Here is an 18,611-nt window from a genome sequence, read left to right on the forward strand (position 1 = left end):
TGTTTCCAATGAGAACCTGTGAGCAATTAGGGGTTAAGAGTCTTGCTCAGGGACAAATTTCATTTCATCGACACATATGCTGACCTGGCCTGGAATCGAACCTGGGGCAACCAGGGCCGGGCCTCTGGCTCCCTAGGCGGGTTCACTAACCATTCAGCTATGGCCGCCCCTTTAGCCTAGGTACAAAATAGGACTAAAGTGGTTAATGTGAATTCCCTTGTAGGAGACAAGCTAACACAAATCAAGCAGATGTTTTATGATGGTAAGGTTGACATTTTAACTTTCTCTGAAACTAAACTTGATCATACGATAGATGATACTGATATTGAGATTGAAAACTACAAACTTTTCAGAAAAGATAGGAACAGAAACGGGGGCGGCGTATGCATGTATGTACATAAAGACAATGTCTGCATCCTTCGCGAAGACCTGAATGATGCAGACATTGAAGCTGTGTGGGTCGAGATCATTTTTGAAAATGCTAAACCTGTGCTAGTCGGTACCATATACAGACCTCCTAACCAGACTGATTTCTATGATAGACTTGATGAATGTTTAGCTAAAGTGGACAATGAGGAGACAGTGCTTCTTGGTGACTTTAACACTGACATGCTCCGTAAGGAAGCGTCAGTGTTTAAGTCATTCAGGGGGTTTTGTAATCAGCACTCACTCCACCAGCTGATCACTCAGCCCACAAGGCTGTGTGTTTCCACTCAAACTATCATAGATCTCATTCTAACAACGGACAAGGACAAAATCCTCAATAGTGGTGTTTCTACCTGTGGCATATCTGATCATAACATGATCTTCTGCACCAGAAAGAAACGTAAACCTAAGACCGGTTACCACCAAACAGTCACGATCAGAGACCTCAAAAACTACAAGAGTGAGGACTTGGATCACAGACTAGATAAACAGGATTGGTCCGATGTACTAAACAGCACACAGGTAGACGAAGCTTGGTTTCAAAACCAAATTCATTCAAATTTTGGACAGTGTGGCTCCCATGAAAACCATCAGGGTCAAAACCCGCTCGGTTCCATGGATGAATTCGGATATCCTTACTACCATGAAAGTCAGAGACAAAAAGTGTTCTGACTATCATAAAAGTAGGATCAAACTTGCCAAAAGCTTCAACAAAGGTCTCGAATCCCACGTAGCGAAACTCAAAAAAGAAAAAAACATGCTAAGAAACAAGGTAAATGGCATGCTGTTGTTAGCAAAAAAAAGCTACCTCGATGGCAAAATTGAGGAAAATCAAAACAAACCACGTGAGCTCTGGAAGCTATTCAACAACCTACTAGGCTGCAGCAAGAAATTGAAAACCAGGTTTACAAACATAAACCTCAAGGTGAATGACACTCTCATTTCATCCAAACGGGAAGTGAGTAAAATCCTCAACATATTCTTCACGACCGTGGCCTCAGAGTTAGTTGAAAAACTACCCCCTCACTCTGGGAGTCATGGTGGAGAGTATGTTGATTCATTTTACGATAAACAGGGTGTACGCAAAGATGATTTTAAACTCTCCCCTGTGTCAACAGATGAGGTGTTTAAAAAATTGAGTGCTCTCCAACAACACAGAGCCACAGGTCCCGACAACATCCCCGCTAAATTTCTAAAAGACTCAGCCACCTCCATTGCTCCAATCATTACCCACATAATAAACCTCTCCATCATACAGGGACGGGTCCCTAACGACTTCAAAAAAGCAAGAGTGACCCCTCTGTACAAAAAAGGAAACCAATTAGACCCTGGCAACTACCGCCCTATTTCTATTCTTAGCTCCATCTCGAAAGTCATGGAAAAAATAGTCTACGAACAGGTTGATAAGTACCTTGCCGAAAAAAATCTAATTTACGAATTCCAATCTGGTTTCAGAACAAACCACTCCACTGACACATTCTCTATTTGAACGACTCTATCAAACAAGATGTCGACAAGGGCAAATATTGCGGCATGGTCATGCTGGACCTCCAGAAGGCTTTTGACACCGTTAATCACCCAATTATGATCAATAAGCTCAAAGCAATAGGCTTTGATGACACGTCGGTGAAATGGATGAGATCCTACCTGGAAGGGAGGGAGCAAGTGGTGGAAGTAAACGGCACCCAGTCCCCTCCCCTCCCAGTGACTTGTGGTGTTCCTCAAGGAAGCATACTAGGACCACTACTATTCCTGATATATGTGAATGATATGTCTTCAGCTTGCGACTGCAAACTGTTCCTGTTCGCAGATGACTCGGCTCTGCTGGTCTCGGACAGGGACAGGCTGCAGGTTGAGAAAACTCTCAGCACTGAACTCAACAAGATCTGCATCTGGCTCTCCGACAACAAACTCTCATTACACCTGGGTAAAACTGAATCCATCCTCTTTGGGTCCAACCCTAACCTTAGAAAGGCTGAGAGTTTCACGATCAAAGTGGGTGAAAATGTTATCACAAGAAAGGAGGAAATTACCTACCTGGGTTCCATCCTGGAGGCAAACCTCTCAGGTGACAAAAACGCTGAAAAGACCATCAAAAAGGTCCACAAAATAACACGGAGGATGTGGAGGCTTGTTCGTAAAGTCAGTAAGAATACTCTGAAGATTCTTGTAGGGGCCCTCATACAAGGTCATTATGATTATGCATGCACTTCATGGTATCACAACACCTCCAAGGCCCTAAAAACAAGGCTCCAAACATCCCAAAACAAACTTGTAAGGCTACTTCTTGGCCTCAATTACAAAACCCATCTAACCCCTGATCATTTTGCTAGGATTGGATGGCTTAGGGTTGAGGACAGAGTACAGCAACTTGCTATGGGCCTGGTCTTCAAGATACACCACAACATTGGGATCCCCCTGTATTTGTCAAAATACTTCCAAAATGTTAATCAAGTCCATGATCATAACACCAGAGGCAGCTCCACAAACCATGTTCAACCCAGATTTGGCACAACAAAGGGAATTAACTCTTTCTCATGCTATTCATCTAAAATGTGGAATGCCCTACCAAAAGGAGTAAAGGAGTGTAAAACCCTACTCACTTTCAAAAATGCCCTAAAGATACACCTTCAGGAGGCTGCAATTCAAAAATGGCCCCTGTCCAAGTCCTAAACCACCCCATGTCCTAACCTAACCTACCCCCCCCCCCCTCTCTCTTTCTTTTTTTGTACATATTTTTCACCCTTCATACCAGTAACCTGTAAACTGATTGTATGACATTCTGTATAGTAGTGTGTATATCTGTCTGTCTCTTATATGTCATCATGATTTGTGTGCGTGGGGATCTCATCTTAAACAAGCTACGTGCTTAACTGAGCTATCCAGTTTAGTAGACCTTGTATTGTGAATTTGTACTTCCATGTACTGTTATGTACTGTCATGTACTGTTCTCATGTCTTACTAAATAAAGTACATCAATCAATCAATCAATGTATATCTGCAAAGTAACTAGTAATTAAAGTTTTCAAATAAGTGTAGTGAAGTAAAAAGTACAATGTTTGCCTCTGAGATGTAGTGGAGTAGAAGTAAAATTGGAAATTGGAAATATAGAAGTACAAATACCTCAACATTTTACTTAAGTACAGTACTTAAGTAAATGTACTTAGTTACTTTCCACGAATCCCCAGATGACAGTAAGTGATAATTTAATGTATTTTTTTTGTAATCAACAAACTATACTGTAAAAACTGGTCAAATTGTCAAATAATATAAGCAGGAGTGCGCTGGTTGCTTCACGCGATTTGGGCAGGATCACGCACATGCACGGAAGTGCACGCTAGAACACGTTCCCTCGATTCATGAGCCAAGTTCCCAAATGGCTACTTTGCATAACAGGTTTTACAAGTGAGTGTGCAAATGCGTCCTCACTCCTTGCATACACGGTAAGCAACACAGCATGTTGGCTTCAATAGCCACTGCCAGTATCCTATCTGCATGCAGCAATGCCTCAGCCACCGTCAAGGTAGAAAAAGATACTTCGTTCAAAGCAAACTTTTAGTTTCAGCTCCTATAATTCAAGGCATTCCTTGAGAAGATTTACAAAAACTAAAACTAAGCTAAAAACTAGGCATTTCCTGTACAAACATGTTTCCTACTATGCATACACATTAAGGTCAAATAAAATGCGCTTGGCAACGCATAGATCTGCTATTTTCAAAATACCAAATTATATTAAGTTTTAAATCTGCTCTGAGGAAGGCTGCGGCCGAAACGCGTTAGCGTTCACATCTCAATAAAATGAGAAACCACATCTGAGCCACTGTCTTGCAATCTTTATTTTGGAGTGCCACTTTTTTTCCACTTATGTGGTTTTCTTTTGAGTTATTTACATAGCTGAGCACCCACTGCCTAAACTAAGAAGGCATCCAGAGGAAGCGCACCGGTTTTCTTTTCTTATTTATATTAAGTGGTGTTATAATAATAATCAAAAATCTACAGAGTAACTAGTAACTATAGGTGACCAAATTTAACTGGGTCACCTATAGTTATTTTCATTTTCATTTTGTTCATGTCATATGAAAGCAGGGAATCATAGCACAATAATATTGGTTAATAAGATTGAGTGAATAGTTTTTAAACTAAAGCTTATAGAAGTAGAGAAAACAGCACTTGAATTAGCAGTTGCTATCTCTAACCTTATATCTTAGTGTCTACATAACATGCTATCTAAATTACATTTTAACCTTTGCATAAGCCTGCAAGGTCATCAGGGCTAGGACAAGTGCTACGGGCTAAAGTGGAGCCTGAAGAGGTGAGTCTTCAGATTGGGAGTGAGTCTGCAGTTCTAAGTGCAATGGAGAGTTCGTTCCACAGTTTGGGAGCCATGAGAGTTTGGGACATGTGGAGCGTTGTCCAGGGTGTTTTAGGGAAGGTTGTGACAGCTTCCCTGTGTTCGCTTTAGCTATGTGTGACATCCTTGTGGGGAGCCCCATGCTGTGCCCACATTTCCTCTTTCCTCCACCTCGCATCGAATCTTGTCAGAGTATTTCAGAGAAACAGCACAAACAGAACAGCAGGCTAGCGATTGTCAAGTATATAGTCAGCAGCATGAACACAGTCTCCCACAACACTGTCACTGTGTCAGTGGTGGTAAAAGTACAAAAAAATGTACTTACATTAAAGCATATCAATACTGCAATGTAGAAAAAAGTCTGTTACGTACAAGTCAAGAATTCCCAATTTACGTGAGTAAAGTAGAAAAGTTTTGGAATCAAAATATACTCAAAGTACCAAAAGTAAAAGTACCCATTATAATGAATGTCCCCTTTCACAGGTTTCAAATGTATACATGTATAACATGTATACAAATCTTTTGAATAGAGACTGTGACAGTCGCTGTACGTAGTCATCACTTTTCCGTTAATGTTTCCTCATTGGCTGTCCTTGGAGCCAATGGGGAGTCCACTTTTCCATTACATCTATGAGCGCTCGTGTTATTTTGGTGCCGGCCCCACCCCTCCCCCATCTGACAACGTAGTCAGCGCTCTGTCTGATACAATAGCCTAGTTACATTATTAGATCATTACACACTCTGCAGCCGCAATGAGGTGCTCAGGCCAGGATTATATTACACAAAAAGTAATTTAGATTAATACGAATGAAATTCACTATGTCTCTGAAACAGTGTTCAAAGGAGTTAGGAGTTAGAAGCCTGGTAGTTATTTTGGCTTATGTTTAGCCTACAGTTAGATAAGTTGGATTGTTTGTGCCCAACAGTGCATGAATAAATCCACCAGAGAGCTTTACATGTGAAAGGCACCTTAATTTAACTCTTGACTGTATATGTATGTACATACATACATACATACATACATACATACCTACATCTTATAATACAATTGGCATGCGCGGTTTGTCCCAAAAAAAGGGTTTATCCCAAAAAAAGGGTTTGTCCCCCCCAAAAAAATGCCCATGTTAGGTTTCGCTTTTGCTTTGCATGTTGCAGTGAGGTTTCGCTTTCGGTTTGCATGCTGCAGTTAGGTTTCACTTTCGGTTTGTGCGTTGCCAAATCATGTGCGAGAAACAAGCACTGGTGTTGCAATGAACATCTACACGCTCCACTGTCTCTGTCTCCGATGTGCGGGCCAGGCTACTAGACGGGAGGGCCGCGTAGCGGCCCGACCTTCTAGTACATACATACATACATACATACATACATACATACATACATACATACATACATACATACATACATACATACATACATACATACATACATATTGGTGTTTCGAGTCATGACAGTACTTTTCAAGGGGGTTAGCTTGCCGCAAGCTGGTATACTATGACTGTGTAATTTCCATTATGCTTTTCCTTTACTTCACCACAGAATATCACGGTTAGAGGGTCAGGGGTAAAGTCCTTCTTGAAAGCTTTGTCAAGGAAGTGGAACAGATGATAGCAGAAGGGATGTAGTTTATGACATATTGTACAAACTGCTGAGACAAAGTCCCTTGACCTATTGAGCATTTCCCAGACAGAGGAGAAGCATCCTGCAGTTCTTTATGTAATTTAGTAGGAGAGAAATGCAGCCTATGCACAATTTTACATTGTATTGGGGATTGAGCTACAGTAGATATTTCTAATACAGGCTTCCCACATATCACCAGAGATTTCCGTGCCCACTTCTTTCTGCTGTCCTTCCTTAACGCATTAAGACCGGGAACGCATCTGTGTCATTTTAAGATTTTTTTGGCTATTCAAAAATATCAGATATACAAGCTCATAGCGTGGCATTGAGTGCCTCGCTAGCTTGTACATCTGAGCTTGTACATCTGAGCTTGTACATCTGCTATTTTTTTGAAAGATCGTGGAAGATTTGTGCAAATCTTTGAATATATATATTGTTTTTTTTAAGTGTACATTTTTAACTCAAATCTTTGCTTCTGGGGGTCCCTGGAACAACATATTTTGCGATGCGGGTCCGTGGCCAAATACATATCATTTGTGGGGTACTTGACATGAAAAAAGTTTGAGAACCACTGATATTACAGCAACATATTAAAACAAAAAAAAACTGTTAGGAGAAGACATTTGAAGAATCCCCAGAATCAAAGATTTGAGTTAAGAATGTATGTTATATATATATATTCAAAGATTTGCCCAAATTTCCCAAGATTTTTCAAATAATAGCAGATCTACAAGCTCATACGCACTATGAGCTTGTAGATCTGCATTTTTAAAGATTTTGGAAAAGTGCGGATTAGCTTGTGTATCAGGACTTTTTTTGTGTTATCCTTTTTGCCTTATTTTTATAGTATAGTTGACCTATAGTAATGGTCTTATTTTTTCCCTTTTTGTTTCACTTTAGTGGTATTAAAAAATTATAGTATGCCTACATACTATAATGTGCATACACACACACACACACACACACACACACACACACACACACACACACACACACACACACACACACACACACACACACACACACACACACACACACACACACACACACACTTCCGTTTAGTCTTTGCAGTAAATTTGTCGTACATGAAATCAAATTAGTCGCCACGTATCTAGGTTGCTGCTTAGCAGATCTTTAAGATATTTTCTTGAATGTAAATGACAATGTCCTTTGCACAGCTTCCAGGGGGCGTATAGTTAGACTCCAGGTAGCATTTGAAGATAGTGGAATAGTTGCCTGCATGGCTTGAGGGACTATTATGAAAAATAACGTTTAATTGTTTAATTGCAAAAGTTACACAGAATTACTTTAAGTACATCCTTAGGTTTGCTTGATTGGTTTGTCGGAGTGGTTCTTGATGATGATATCACTCATGGTTTGATGATTATAACTTCAAAGATCGGACCATCCTGGACTGAGACAAATCGTTTTTCATGATATCAAATACTCCAGAGTTCCAGATAAAGCATGCTAACATCTAATGAGGGTGTAATTTGTAATTCTGTTTTTGGACTCTCCTGACTGTGTTTTGAAAAGTGAGGTTGCTTCCCTTCTTCCTATCTTCTCTCTCTTCTCTTTCAAAGCAATTTTGCTTGATGGAATTCATTGTATAAAATATGTATCTTTTTTTTAAATCCAGCTAATATCATCTTTCATCATTTCCCCTACATTTCATCTCTTATTAGCCTTCAACAACATGAATGTGAATGATAATTATGTGTTTCAAACTAAATTAACATTATTATGCAAATCATGGTGAATCTCAGTCAAATTACCGGTTATCAAAATCTAAGACTTTACAGACCATTTTAATAACTGAGTGGAAATCTAAGACCAATTTTACATAGAAACAAGTTATCGCTAAATGTCATCAACAATAATCAATGCAGGATTGACAAATGCCATTTTGAAACAGGAAACCACACAATTGTTTCTAGTGGGGAAGGATCGTCAGACACGTAAATCCCGGCCACTACATTTGATTGGGTAAAGCGCAGCCTGCTTCCTGATCTGAAGGCACGCCCACTTGTAGGCCAGTGCGTACGCGATATGACGAACCCCCCCGACAAATTCAAGCGGAGAGCAGAATCTGTTCTTGAGAGATTACAATGTCAATATACTGTAGTTGCAGCAAGATTTCCATTCACTGGAACAAATAGAACCATTTAGAATCAATTACAAACACCAATTAGAAGGAGTGTCTACTGACCTTTGGTCATATACTAGTTCAGTGGTTCTCAACCTTTTCAGTCCGTACCCCGAAAATAATCATATTTGAACTGGGGATTTATAGTCATTAAAGTGTATCTACATCACGCAGCACATTTTCGTTCAGAGGAAGTAATTAATATTGGCTTTTTAAGGACTTTTGATATAACAAAATCATTTTTAAAAAATCATATCGTACCATCATTGCAAACAACGACAAGCGTCATCCAGGATTTTCCAGGTCTCTAATTTGTCTAAATGTTGGATTTACTGAACTACTGATTCATATAGAACTATTATCCAAACAATTAAGAGGAGTTGATTGCATGGTCTCCTGTATGGAGACCTTGTTCTGTCTGTGCTTCCAGACCAGAACACAATTAGAATTGATTCTCACTTATTGATTCCTTTCATTCATTTGTCCCACTTGGCAAACATTCATTCAAGCGACGAGGACATGCCATGTGTAGTGGCACTGCCTTACTTTCATTCACAGTTAAAGCTCTATTGTGATAGCAATCATTGCTATAGCAGGAGTCTTCAACGTTTTTTAAGCCAAGGACCCCTTAGCTGAGAGAGAGAGATGAAGCAGGGCCTCACGCTGCGAGTCGTTGTGAGCTTGTAGATTTGCTATTTTTAGCTAATGTTCCCCTACACAACCCCTTGTATTGCTTGTATTGGGATTGTGTAGTGTAGAGGTTGTATTGGGGTTATATTAGGGGTTATATTGGGGTTGTGTTGGGGCTGTGTAGGGGTTGTATTGGGGTTGTGTTGGGGTAGTATTGGGGTTGTGTAGGGGTTATATTGGGGTTGTGTTGGGGTTGTGTTGGGGTAGTATTGGGGTTGTGTAGGGGTTATATTGGGGTTGTGTAGGGGTTGTATTGGGGTAGGTTGTGTTAGAATGTGTCTGCCTGTCAGTCAGAAGGTCTCCGGTTCAAACCCAGGCTTATCCAGGCCTAATTTAAATTGCAGCACATAAATAATGACTTGATTACTTATTGCACATCCCCTTTTTAACCGGGATGCTATAGGGCGCAAGTGGTTAATGTAAAAAAAAAAAGGAAAAAAAAGTTACTAATATACACAAAGATTTGGAGGTCCCGGACCCCCTGTTGAAGACCCCTGCTATAGAGTGTTTACTCAGGAATAGGGTTCTCCTCATGTTTTAGTAAACACAAAAGAAAAGTTTTGGGTGGGACACCAAATTCATTCAATCAGAAGCGGAACCTATTTATCAGCTTCAGTGTTCCAGTTCTAATTTTGTCAGCTCATTCTTATGTTTCCTCGCTCTCAATTTCGCTTGTTTATCCGCTATCCTGTGCAGTGATGGGTTTTCAAAGTACCGTTGTCATGTTATTTAATTTAGTCTTGTCTTGTCGTCTCATCTCTGTTCATTGACAGCGCGCCGCGCAGTCACGTTACTATAGTAACCGACACTGCCGATACTGCACGTGTTACAGCCGAATGTATACTTCGTCGTACAACAGAGTCGTGCGCCGAAAATAGCACATCTGCAAGCTCACAACGCGCCGTTGACTCTTGTAGATCTGCTATTTCCAGCCCATTACCCGTTGTACGGCGAAGTATAACTCAAGCTAAGGACTGGGGAGCTGTTATCATATTAATTTGCTTTTCTAGCGCAAATATATCGTCAATCTATGATTTTTGGCTGAATAGGAATAGGAATATTTTGGCATATCGCACAACCTTAGTTTACACAAGCCAACTGTCTGGCGCCTCGCCAATAAAGGTGCCGCAGCTGGGTGTGACGCACATTTTTGTTAACAGAAATGTTTTACAATATTGGAAAACGTAAGAATGTATGTCATGTTTGGCCCACTACAGCAACGATACGTTTAAATGAAGAGGTGATGAAAACATTGTTAATTTCCATATATTATTTGTAAATCTACAGGGAGCCACTAGGGAGGGAGCCATATGTGGCTCCAGAGACGCAGGTTGCTGACCCCTGACCTTGAATATGCACAATATGAGTGTCTGGTTTGACCGCAAGTCTCTGCTTGCATTGTAAATGACTCAGGAGGACTGGCCTTTTAGGGCACACTGCTCTGTGAGGGGCTGTGTACACAGACAGTGCTTTGTGCTTTGGGTATCATGTCTAGAGGGTTTACACAGAACGTTTATTGATGCCCTTAACGTTCAAATCTTTCAACTATTTCTGTGCCTAAATGTTGTGTCCTCTGTGTTATTAACAAACAATTAACAATTCAAAGTTAAACGTGACATTGATGAGCGGTGCTCATCTCCAGAAGTTGAAGAGCTCATAGCTCAAGCTCATAGCGCGGCACCAAGTGCCGCGCTATGAGCTTGTAGATCTGCTTTTTAGCGGTGCCAACCGCTCTACACTTGACTTTGTCCGTATGTCCGTCCGTCCGTCCGTCGTCCGTATGAGCCCGGGATGAGCACGGCAAAGAAGAAACACATACAAACACACACACACACACACACACACACGGATGTGGAGACTGCCTATGCCATCTCTCCTCTCATTGCCCACACGTACCACTGGTTATCAACCAGGGGTCCAGGGACCCCCAGCGTATGTTATGTCCCTCCGCCCGTATGAGCACGGGATGAGCACGGGATTTTAAGCAGCTATAACTCCAGTTCGCAGCATGCCACCAAGTCCACATTTGGTATGTGGACTTAGACCACCAATAGGGACGGGCATGAATTGCTGACGTCATCAAAGAGGGGTCCAGGGACCCCCAGCGTCTGTTATGTCCGTCCGCCCGTATGAGCACGGGATGAGCACGGGATTTTAAACAGCTACAACTCCCGTTTGCAGCATGGCACCAAGTCCAAATTTGAAATGTGGACTTAGACCACCAATAGGGACGAGCATGAATTGCTGAAGCCCCGCCCCCTCTGTCTTCCTATTGGCTGGCCTTTACAGCCATAACTCAAGTTCGCAGCATGCTACAGAGTACACATTTTGTACATGGACTAAAACCACCAATAGGGACGAACTGTAATTACTTAAGCCCCGCCCCCTCTGTCTGCCCATTGGCTGGGCTTTAAACAGCCATCATTCCAGTTTGCAGCATGCTACCAAGTACACATTTGGTAAGTGGACTCATACCACCAATAGGGACGAACTGAAATGAGTTACGCCCCGCCCCAAAGGCACCGCTTCCTTCACACAGGGTGTGATTTTTGTTTTGATAGTTTGTTTGGTAGTTTGTTAGAATAGTTATTCTAAAGTGTTACCCCTGGAAATTTAGCATGCACATTCCCACTAGGCCGAGGAACAAATGCCACCCTTTTCACATTGGTCTGTTATAGCGCCACCAGCAGGTCTAATTTCACAAAACAAATTTTAGGAACAAAATGGCTCAAATCATGAATGCTGTGTCCGATTGCCGTGAAAGGCCTAAGAACAAATGACACCCTTTCACATTGGCCTATTATAGCGCCACCAGGAGGCCACAATAACCTACCTGACCTGGCGGAGACTTGTGCTCCGAGGAGCACTTTTTTTAGTTTGGAATCTGGTTTTACTTACTTTCTTTTTGACAACGGTGTGGACAATCCCTCCATACACATCTACCTGTGAGTACCCCCATGTATAGCACATTGAAATCTGCATGTACTCGAATATTACTTACTTCACTGTTGTTGCTGTTGCGGGTGTTTCTTTAGTTTTTCTTGCATTTATCTTTTTGTTTATGTGTGTCTTGTTTTATTTTCGTGCATACAGAGACTGTAAGGGATACTACTCTAGATGAGCACACGTACCTGTATACCTCTTCCATTGTATTTGGTATTCCCTAATAAAAAATATTAATACAAAATAAGAAACAGTGTACCCTACATTAGTGCAGTGGAACGCTAATGGTGCCGGCGGTGTGCACAGTGGAACGGCTGTATACTTTCTGAAAGATAATTATCAGGGCTCAATAGTTAAACGTTTAATAATTAAGACAAATGCAAATAAGTGCACTGGTGGAGATCCTCAGGCAGTTAGATAATAGTCCAATGTCACCTCCTGTGTAATGTCTGAGCCCCTAGCAGCGTTCACATGCACGCCTGATCTCTCAAACTCAAATTAAAAACAGAGATGCGGGATTAGCGATGACATCGGTCCTGCAGGGCCAAATAAAAAGGCGACAAAAGCGATCTTCGCTGGAAAAAAACAAGGTGCGGAGGCAGACATTGACAAAGCTCAGCCCAGAGTAGAGCAATCACACACACACTGTGTCCGTAATGCTTTAATTAGCAATTGTCAGTTTTCAGCGCTTCTTCCCCACATGGCAAACACTTCCGCTTGAGGCCACCGTGCAAACCAGAACACAGAAATAAAAGCAATTAAACTATCGTTGCAAAGGAACCGTTTTCTCCCGTTAATGCGGTGGCTCCGCAGCCTGTGAATGATCCAAGATCCACCGAAGAAGAGTAGTACACCCAGAAATCATGTGATCACAAAAAAAAAATCCATGTTAAATGATTTATAAAAGTAACATTTTCTCTTATTTCTGTTGTTTTCGGCTTGTTTTTCAAAAAGCAAGCCACATTCAAACGGCCTTAGCTCTGAAATGGAGGATCGCGGCAGGCCAATTGTCTTTCCGCTATCGGAACTCCCGTGAGTGTAACGCGCGCTTCCATGAGGAAGGACGTCACGGAGAATATTCCATGATTTTTCAAAGGTACAGTCAAATCGGCATTTTTGCTGGCAAGGTGGACGGTAAGAAGATGTTTTAACTGCGGCAGTGAATGAGTTAATACCACATTGGCCAAATTGTCAAATATTACGTAAGAAAGAGGCAGACAGTGTGAAAATAGCCAATCTACAAGCTCACAACGCCTCGCAGTCCGAGGCGATGTGAGCTTGTAGATCGGCTATTTTCACAACATTTATCTGTCGCGCCGAGTCAAAGTAAATGTAATGTCTACAATTCCAAGTGCTTGTCAGGCTGGGGGGTCCCCAGTTCAAATATGATTAGTTTGGGGGGTCACGGCCTGAAAAGTTCGGGAACCCTCGCCATATGCAACTGTTGAAGGACTACATTGTAGAACATGTTTCAATTACTTATTCATATCATACTCTGTTCCTTTCTGTTCTGTTTCAACCCAGTTCAAATTAGAGAAAAGCAAAACTAAGTTCACAACCAATATGAGGTTCAAAGAAAATAACTAGCTATTTTTCAATTAATCTGTTGAAAAATTGCAAAAACAGCCATCTATAAGCTCAGAGTGTCACATCACGGCATGTTGTGAGCTTGTAGATGGACTATTTTTGAAAACCTTTGGAAGTATGCAATTATTAAATGCATGGCCTGTTTTGGCCATAGTATACATTTTCTTTATTTTCTATTACTGGTTCCGGCCATTATCAGTCATGTCTCTGTAAGTCATTTGTCATCTACCCTGCACATTTTATTTTTTTCATAAAGCCTAAAATGTTCTATTTGTTGTATTGAGTCTTTTTTCTTTCTTTTTCTTTCTCTTCTGCACTGTATTTGTGTTTTTATATTCTTACTTATTTTTATTTTATACATTTTATAATTGTGTTTCCTTTGCTTGATGTTTTGTGTAAAGCACATTGAATTGCCTTGCTGTTGAAATGTGCTATACAAGTAAACAATCCCTGCCTTGTTCAATGCCAAAAACACAACTAGATCGCCCTACCAACAGCGACACAATAAATACAATACATTACATCATGATCTGACTGGCTCACAGCAGTGCAGAGTAATTGGCATGAAACGGTTCATTTAAGACCATCTGATACGCTCCATTACTTCAAAACAACCAGATTAACCTCCTGACCCTCTGCTCCGCCAAAGACGCTGAGAGATGAACAGTTACTGAGCCTCTCCAGATGATTCATACTTAAAGGGATACATGCCATTCATTTGTATTTTTGCATATAGCAATACTACAGCCAAAGATAATACCTTTAATACAATTGTTAGCCTCTAGCATAATTGCCTAAGACATAATGTGACCCACCGCGACAAACAAGCAGTCAAAAAAAAAACATTTTAGTTTTTTCATTTCATATGAAAGCAGGGAATCATAGCTACAAATTGACATATTGGTTGTGCAGTTTGACCCACCAGTTTTGAAAATATGGCTTATAGATTGATGTCTTGCAGAGATACAGCGAGCTGAGAAAAGTGGACTGAAAGGGCCATTTCTGAGATCTGATCAAATTACAAAATAAAAACATCTAAAGTGCTAAAAAATCATCAATAAGGGTTATAATACATTTGCAAACGTACAGTAAGTAACAGTTACAATGTTACATATGTATTGATCTACAAGCTCACAAGACGTCGCAGTGCGACACGTTGTGAGCTTGTAGATTGTCAATTTTCCTGTAGCTGAAGTATAAAATTGCATTGTTTATTTCTTTTATTGTGCCCATATAAAGTAAACCCATCCGTTGGAGGCACTACATTGACACTACATACTACATTGCAATCATTGCTATAGAGTGTAGCTTAATATTTAAACTGTGAACTTTATCCTCCAAGACAACCGTTTATGCAGGAATGTAGGTACTCCAGTGTATGGAGATAAAATAATTAATCTGCACCTGAGCTCCTACAAATTGGCCTATTTTAAAATTAATACTGGAGTTCTATTCTTTTATCTCCATCACAATTAAACTGGAGTACTATTGAATTCCTGCATAACCAGTAGTCAAGAATACAGTTCTTGAGTACTTCTATTTTCACTATATGAAACAGGGCTCAAGTTGTTAATTCCTAAATGCACGTTTTCCCTTTTCACTACTGGCTTATACTGTACCTAACATTTGTAACATTTAAACAGGACAGTAATGCTACATTGTGCAGAAATCCAAAATTGACGATACACACTCACAATGCGTCACAGTGTGAAACTCACAACACGTTGTGAGCTTGTAGATCAGCTATTTTAGTCTACATAGGACTGAAGTGGTTAATAGGGCTGAAGTGGTTAATTTATGTTATGTAATAATAATCAAAATCTACAAAGTAACTAGTAACTTAAGTTTTAAAATAGTTGTAGTGGAGTAAAAAATATAATATTTGCCTCTGAGATGCAGTGGAGTGGAGTAGAAGTAAAACTAGAAAATTGGAAATACTCCAGTAAAGTTCAAAATACCTCAAAAATGAATTTAAGTACAGTACTTGAGTACATGTACGTACTTACTTTGCACCACTGGTTTTGACAGTTACCTTTTCCAAACATTTCTGAACATGGAATAGAAGGAGTTCAGTGTGACATTGTTGCTGCCCCCCTGTAAACATAGATTTCCTGTTTCATTTTAGCCATGAGGCATGTCGGTCTGTGTTCTTGTCAAAGCTCTGTTCTGAACACCAGCATTTTTTTTCTTCCTTTTTGCCGTGTCGGGCTAGAGCCACTAATGGGGACTGACGCCAGCGGGCTCCAGCGTGGGTATATTACTTCTCCAGGTCACCAATATCTGCTAGCCTTTCACAAATACCAGCTTATGGGATCCGATCTAGGCTCTCTGCCTTCAACACATTACCACCAGGCAGCCAAACTGTGCCTCCCAGCCAGGCTACTAAAAGTATTTGTTTTTTTGTTTTGTTTTTTCGATTGAGAGTTGCTGTTTGATGAAGCAACACAGACAATAAGTAAGACTGAAGTAAAGTTCTGAGGTCAATTTGATCAAACCACACACACACACACACACACACACACACACACACACACACACACACACACACACACACACACACACACACACACACACACACAGTTGTAGTATGTAGTAATGTAGTAAATAAATGAGCAAAAGCTGTGAAAATAACAGACTTGAAAGTGTGAGAACTACTGATTTAGATGGCATTTGTAGAATCGTCCGCGGGTCTTAAATGGGTTAGAATGCATGTCTTCAGGGGATGGATACAGCCCACACAGCCAACTGCATAGATAGTGAAACAAATAGCTGTGATCTCTGGCAAAGTTCACCACTCAATGACTCAATTGACTAATTGGATTATTGTAATTGAATGGAAGCATGCACCTGTTCACCACATGGAATCCATTATGAGTGTGTGTGTGTGTGTGTGTGTGTGTGTGTGTGTGTGTGTGTGTGTGTGTGTGTGTGTGTGTGTGTGTGTGTGTGTGTGTGTGTGTGTGTGTGTGTGTGTGTGTGTGTGTGTGTGTGTGTGTGTGTCTCTGTCTGTCTGTCTGTGGGTGTGAGAATTACAGGAGTTAAAGTGCCGGTTTTAGTGCTACCATAATGTGCACAACTGTGAAAATGACATATTCTTATTGGGAATAAATGTGTCTCCTGTGTTAACTGTGCATATGCAGTATAGCTGAATAGGATTTGGTAGGACTATGCTACTGTATTTAAACATCAGTCATAATGGTGGTACTTGCGAGCCAAATATCTTCTGAGGTGGTACTCAGTCTAAAAAAGGTTGAGAACCACAGGTCTACACAATATGATTAAATAGGCTGACAGGCTTTTTCTGACACAAAGAACTGACTCAACACAAACCAAAATATCTAAAAGACTGGAGGAGCACGAATCATTATTTGCGGAGGTGAAAGAAATAAGTTTGTATATTGGTGCCCAAAGAATTCTCAAGCAGAACGCATCAGCGTGCTCAAGCTTTCTTTGGGCAACCAATTTAGAATAGTATTCTCACCGCTCCATTACAGCCTCAGTTTTAAGATGCTCTTTCATTCATGAATCCATTCAGACTGTGTCTCCGGACACTGTGTGACACCCTTCATTTTCTTGCTTTTCTTTTTGGATGAAAACTGTGATGGCATCTAATTGAACTTTGTAACATTCCTGAGAAAAAAAAAATCAACAAATGTATCCTCGGCAGTCACGACGTGCATTAGACATTCATCCACTTTCTTTCTGTCACTGCGTTCCCCAGAGAGAACCCAGATTCGTACATTCATAAAAATCCACCGTGGCTTTCGAGAAAGATCTCGTTGCAGCTCTGTTGTAAATGTTTTTAAACATTTCTACCTCCAGTCCCTCATGCACAAAACCAAATGTTGTTTTGTCTGCTATAGGCTAGTGTTATTTTGAGTGTGTTGTATGCATTGTGAAAGCATGTACATGTAGTTTGTGTGTGAAGGAGGATGGATGCTGAGGAGAGAGCCGAGTAAAGTTGGTACCCGTGGCAGGCAGTCTTACCTGATCACGGCTGTGTCTCCCTGTCGGATGGTGATGTTATCCGTGGCTCGCTGCATATCCACACTCCGGACGGGGAATCCTGTGGGAATAAGACACAGGAGTCGGAAAAAAGAAGCCTGCAGTTGCCTCCAACACGGCGATCTCCGTCCGATCTGCATTTCAACACAGGAGCGAAGAAGCGCACTTCGATAGATCCAGAGAGAGAGGGTGAGAAATGTAATCAAATAGTTGGTCCACTCCGGACTTCTCAAAACGTGTTACGTCCCAAAAGTCCTTGATGATGTGAAGATGTGAAGTATTATGTCAAAACGCAGCAGCAACATACAACAGCTTCTTATTAAGAATGACTGAAGGAAGATACTTTGGATACATGTGAAGTATTATGGTCTGTCTAGTTCCACGGATGCCTAGGCTACACTACACTGCTCTCTGCATTTAGAGCAGTGCAGCACTGTGAAGCTACAGCGATGGAGAGAGAGAGAGAGAGAGAGAGAGAGAGAGAGAGAGAGAGAGAGAGAGAGAGAGAGAGAGAGAGAGAGAGAGAGAGGAGGCAGACTGAGCAATGATCAGCAAGTCCCTCCTTAAAGCTCTGCACTCCACCAGTCTCTCTCTCTCTCTCTCTCTCTCTCTCTCTCTCTCTCTCTCTCTCTCTCTCTCTCTCTCTCTCCCTCTCTGCCCCCCCTCTCTCTCCCTCTCCCTCTCTCTCCCTGTGCCCCCCCCTCTCTCTCTCTCCATCTCTTTCTCTCTCTCCCTCACATTAGCAAACCCCCTCGCCTCGTGCATATAGCTCTGTTGTCCCCCTTCACATGACTGTGGCACTCTCTATACTGGTTGTCAGGACAACAGCACCTCCTCCTGGGGGTC

At 41.2% G+C, this 18,611-nt stretch overlaps 1 protein-coding gene across 1 annotated transcript in view; it reads right to left on the bottom strand.

Annotated features, from left to right (window-relative positions):
* Positions 1 to 17,920, bottom strand: part of LOC311065171 (limbic system-associated membrane protein-like) — a gene marked incomplete at its 3' end in the record, with an annotated part of 292,933 nt that extends 275,013 nt beyond the window's left edge. Inside the window, exon 1 of the mRNA XM_084085388.1 lies at positions 17,748 to 17,920. Within this exon, the coding sequence (XP_083941514.1) occupies positions 17,748 to 17,905 (158 nt within the window). The remainder of the gene's footprint in view (positions 1 to 17,747) is intronic.
* Positions 17,921 to 18,611: the final 691 nt, after the last annotated feature.

This window comes from Gymnoscopelus microlampas (genome assembly GCF_963454915.1).
Source record: "Gymnoscopelus microlampas genome assembly, chromosome: 17".
In the NCBI taxonomy this organism is placed as follows: domain Eukaryota; kingdom Metazoa; phylum Chordata; class Actinopteri; order Myctophiformes; family Myctophidae; genus Gymnoscopelus; species Gymnoscopelus microlampas.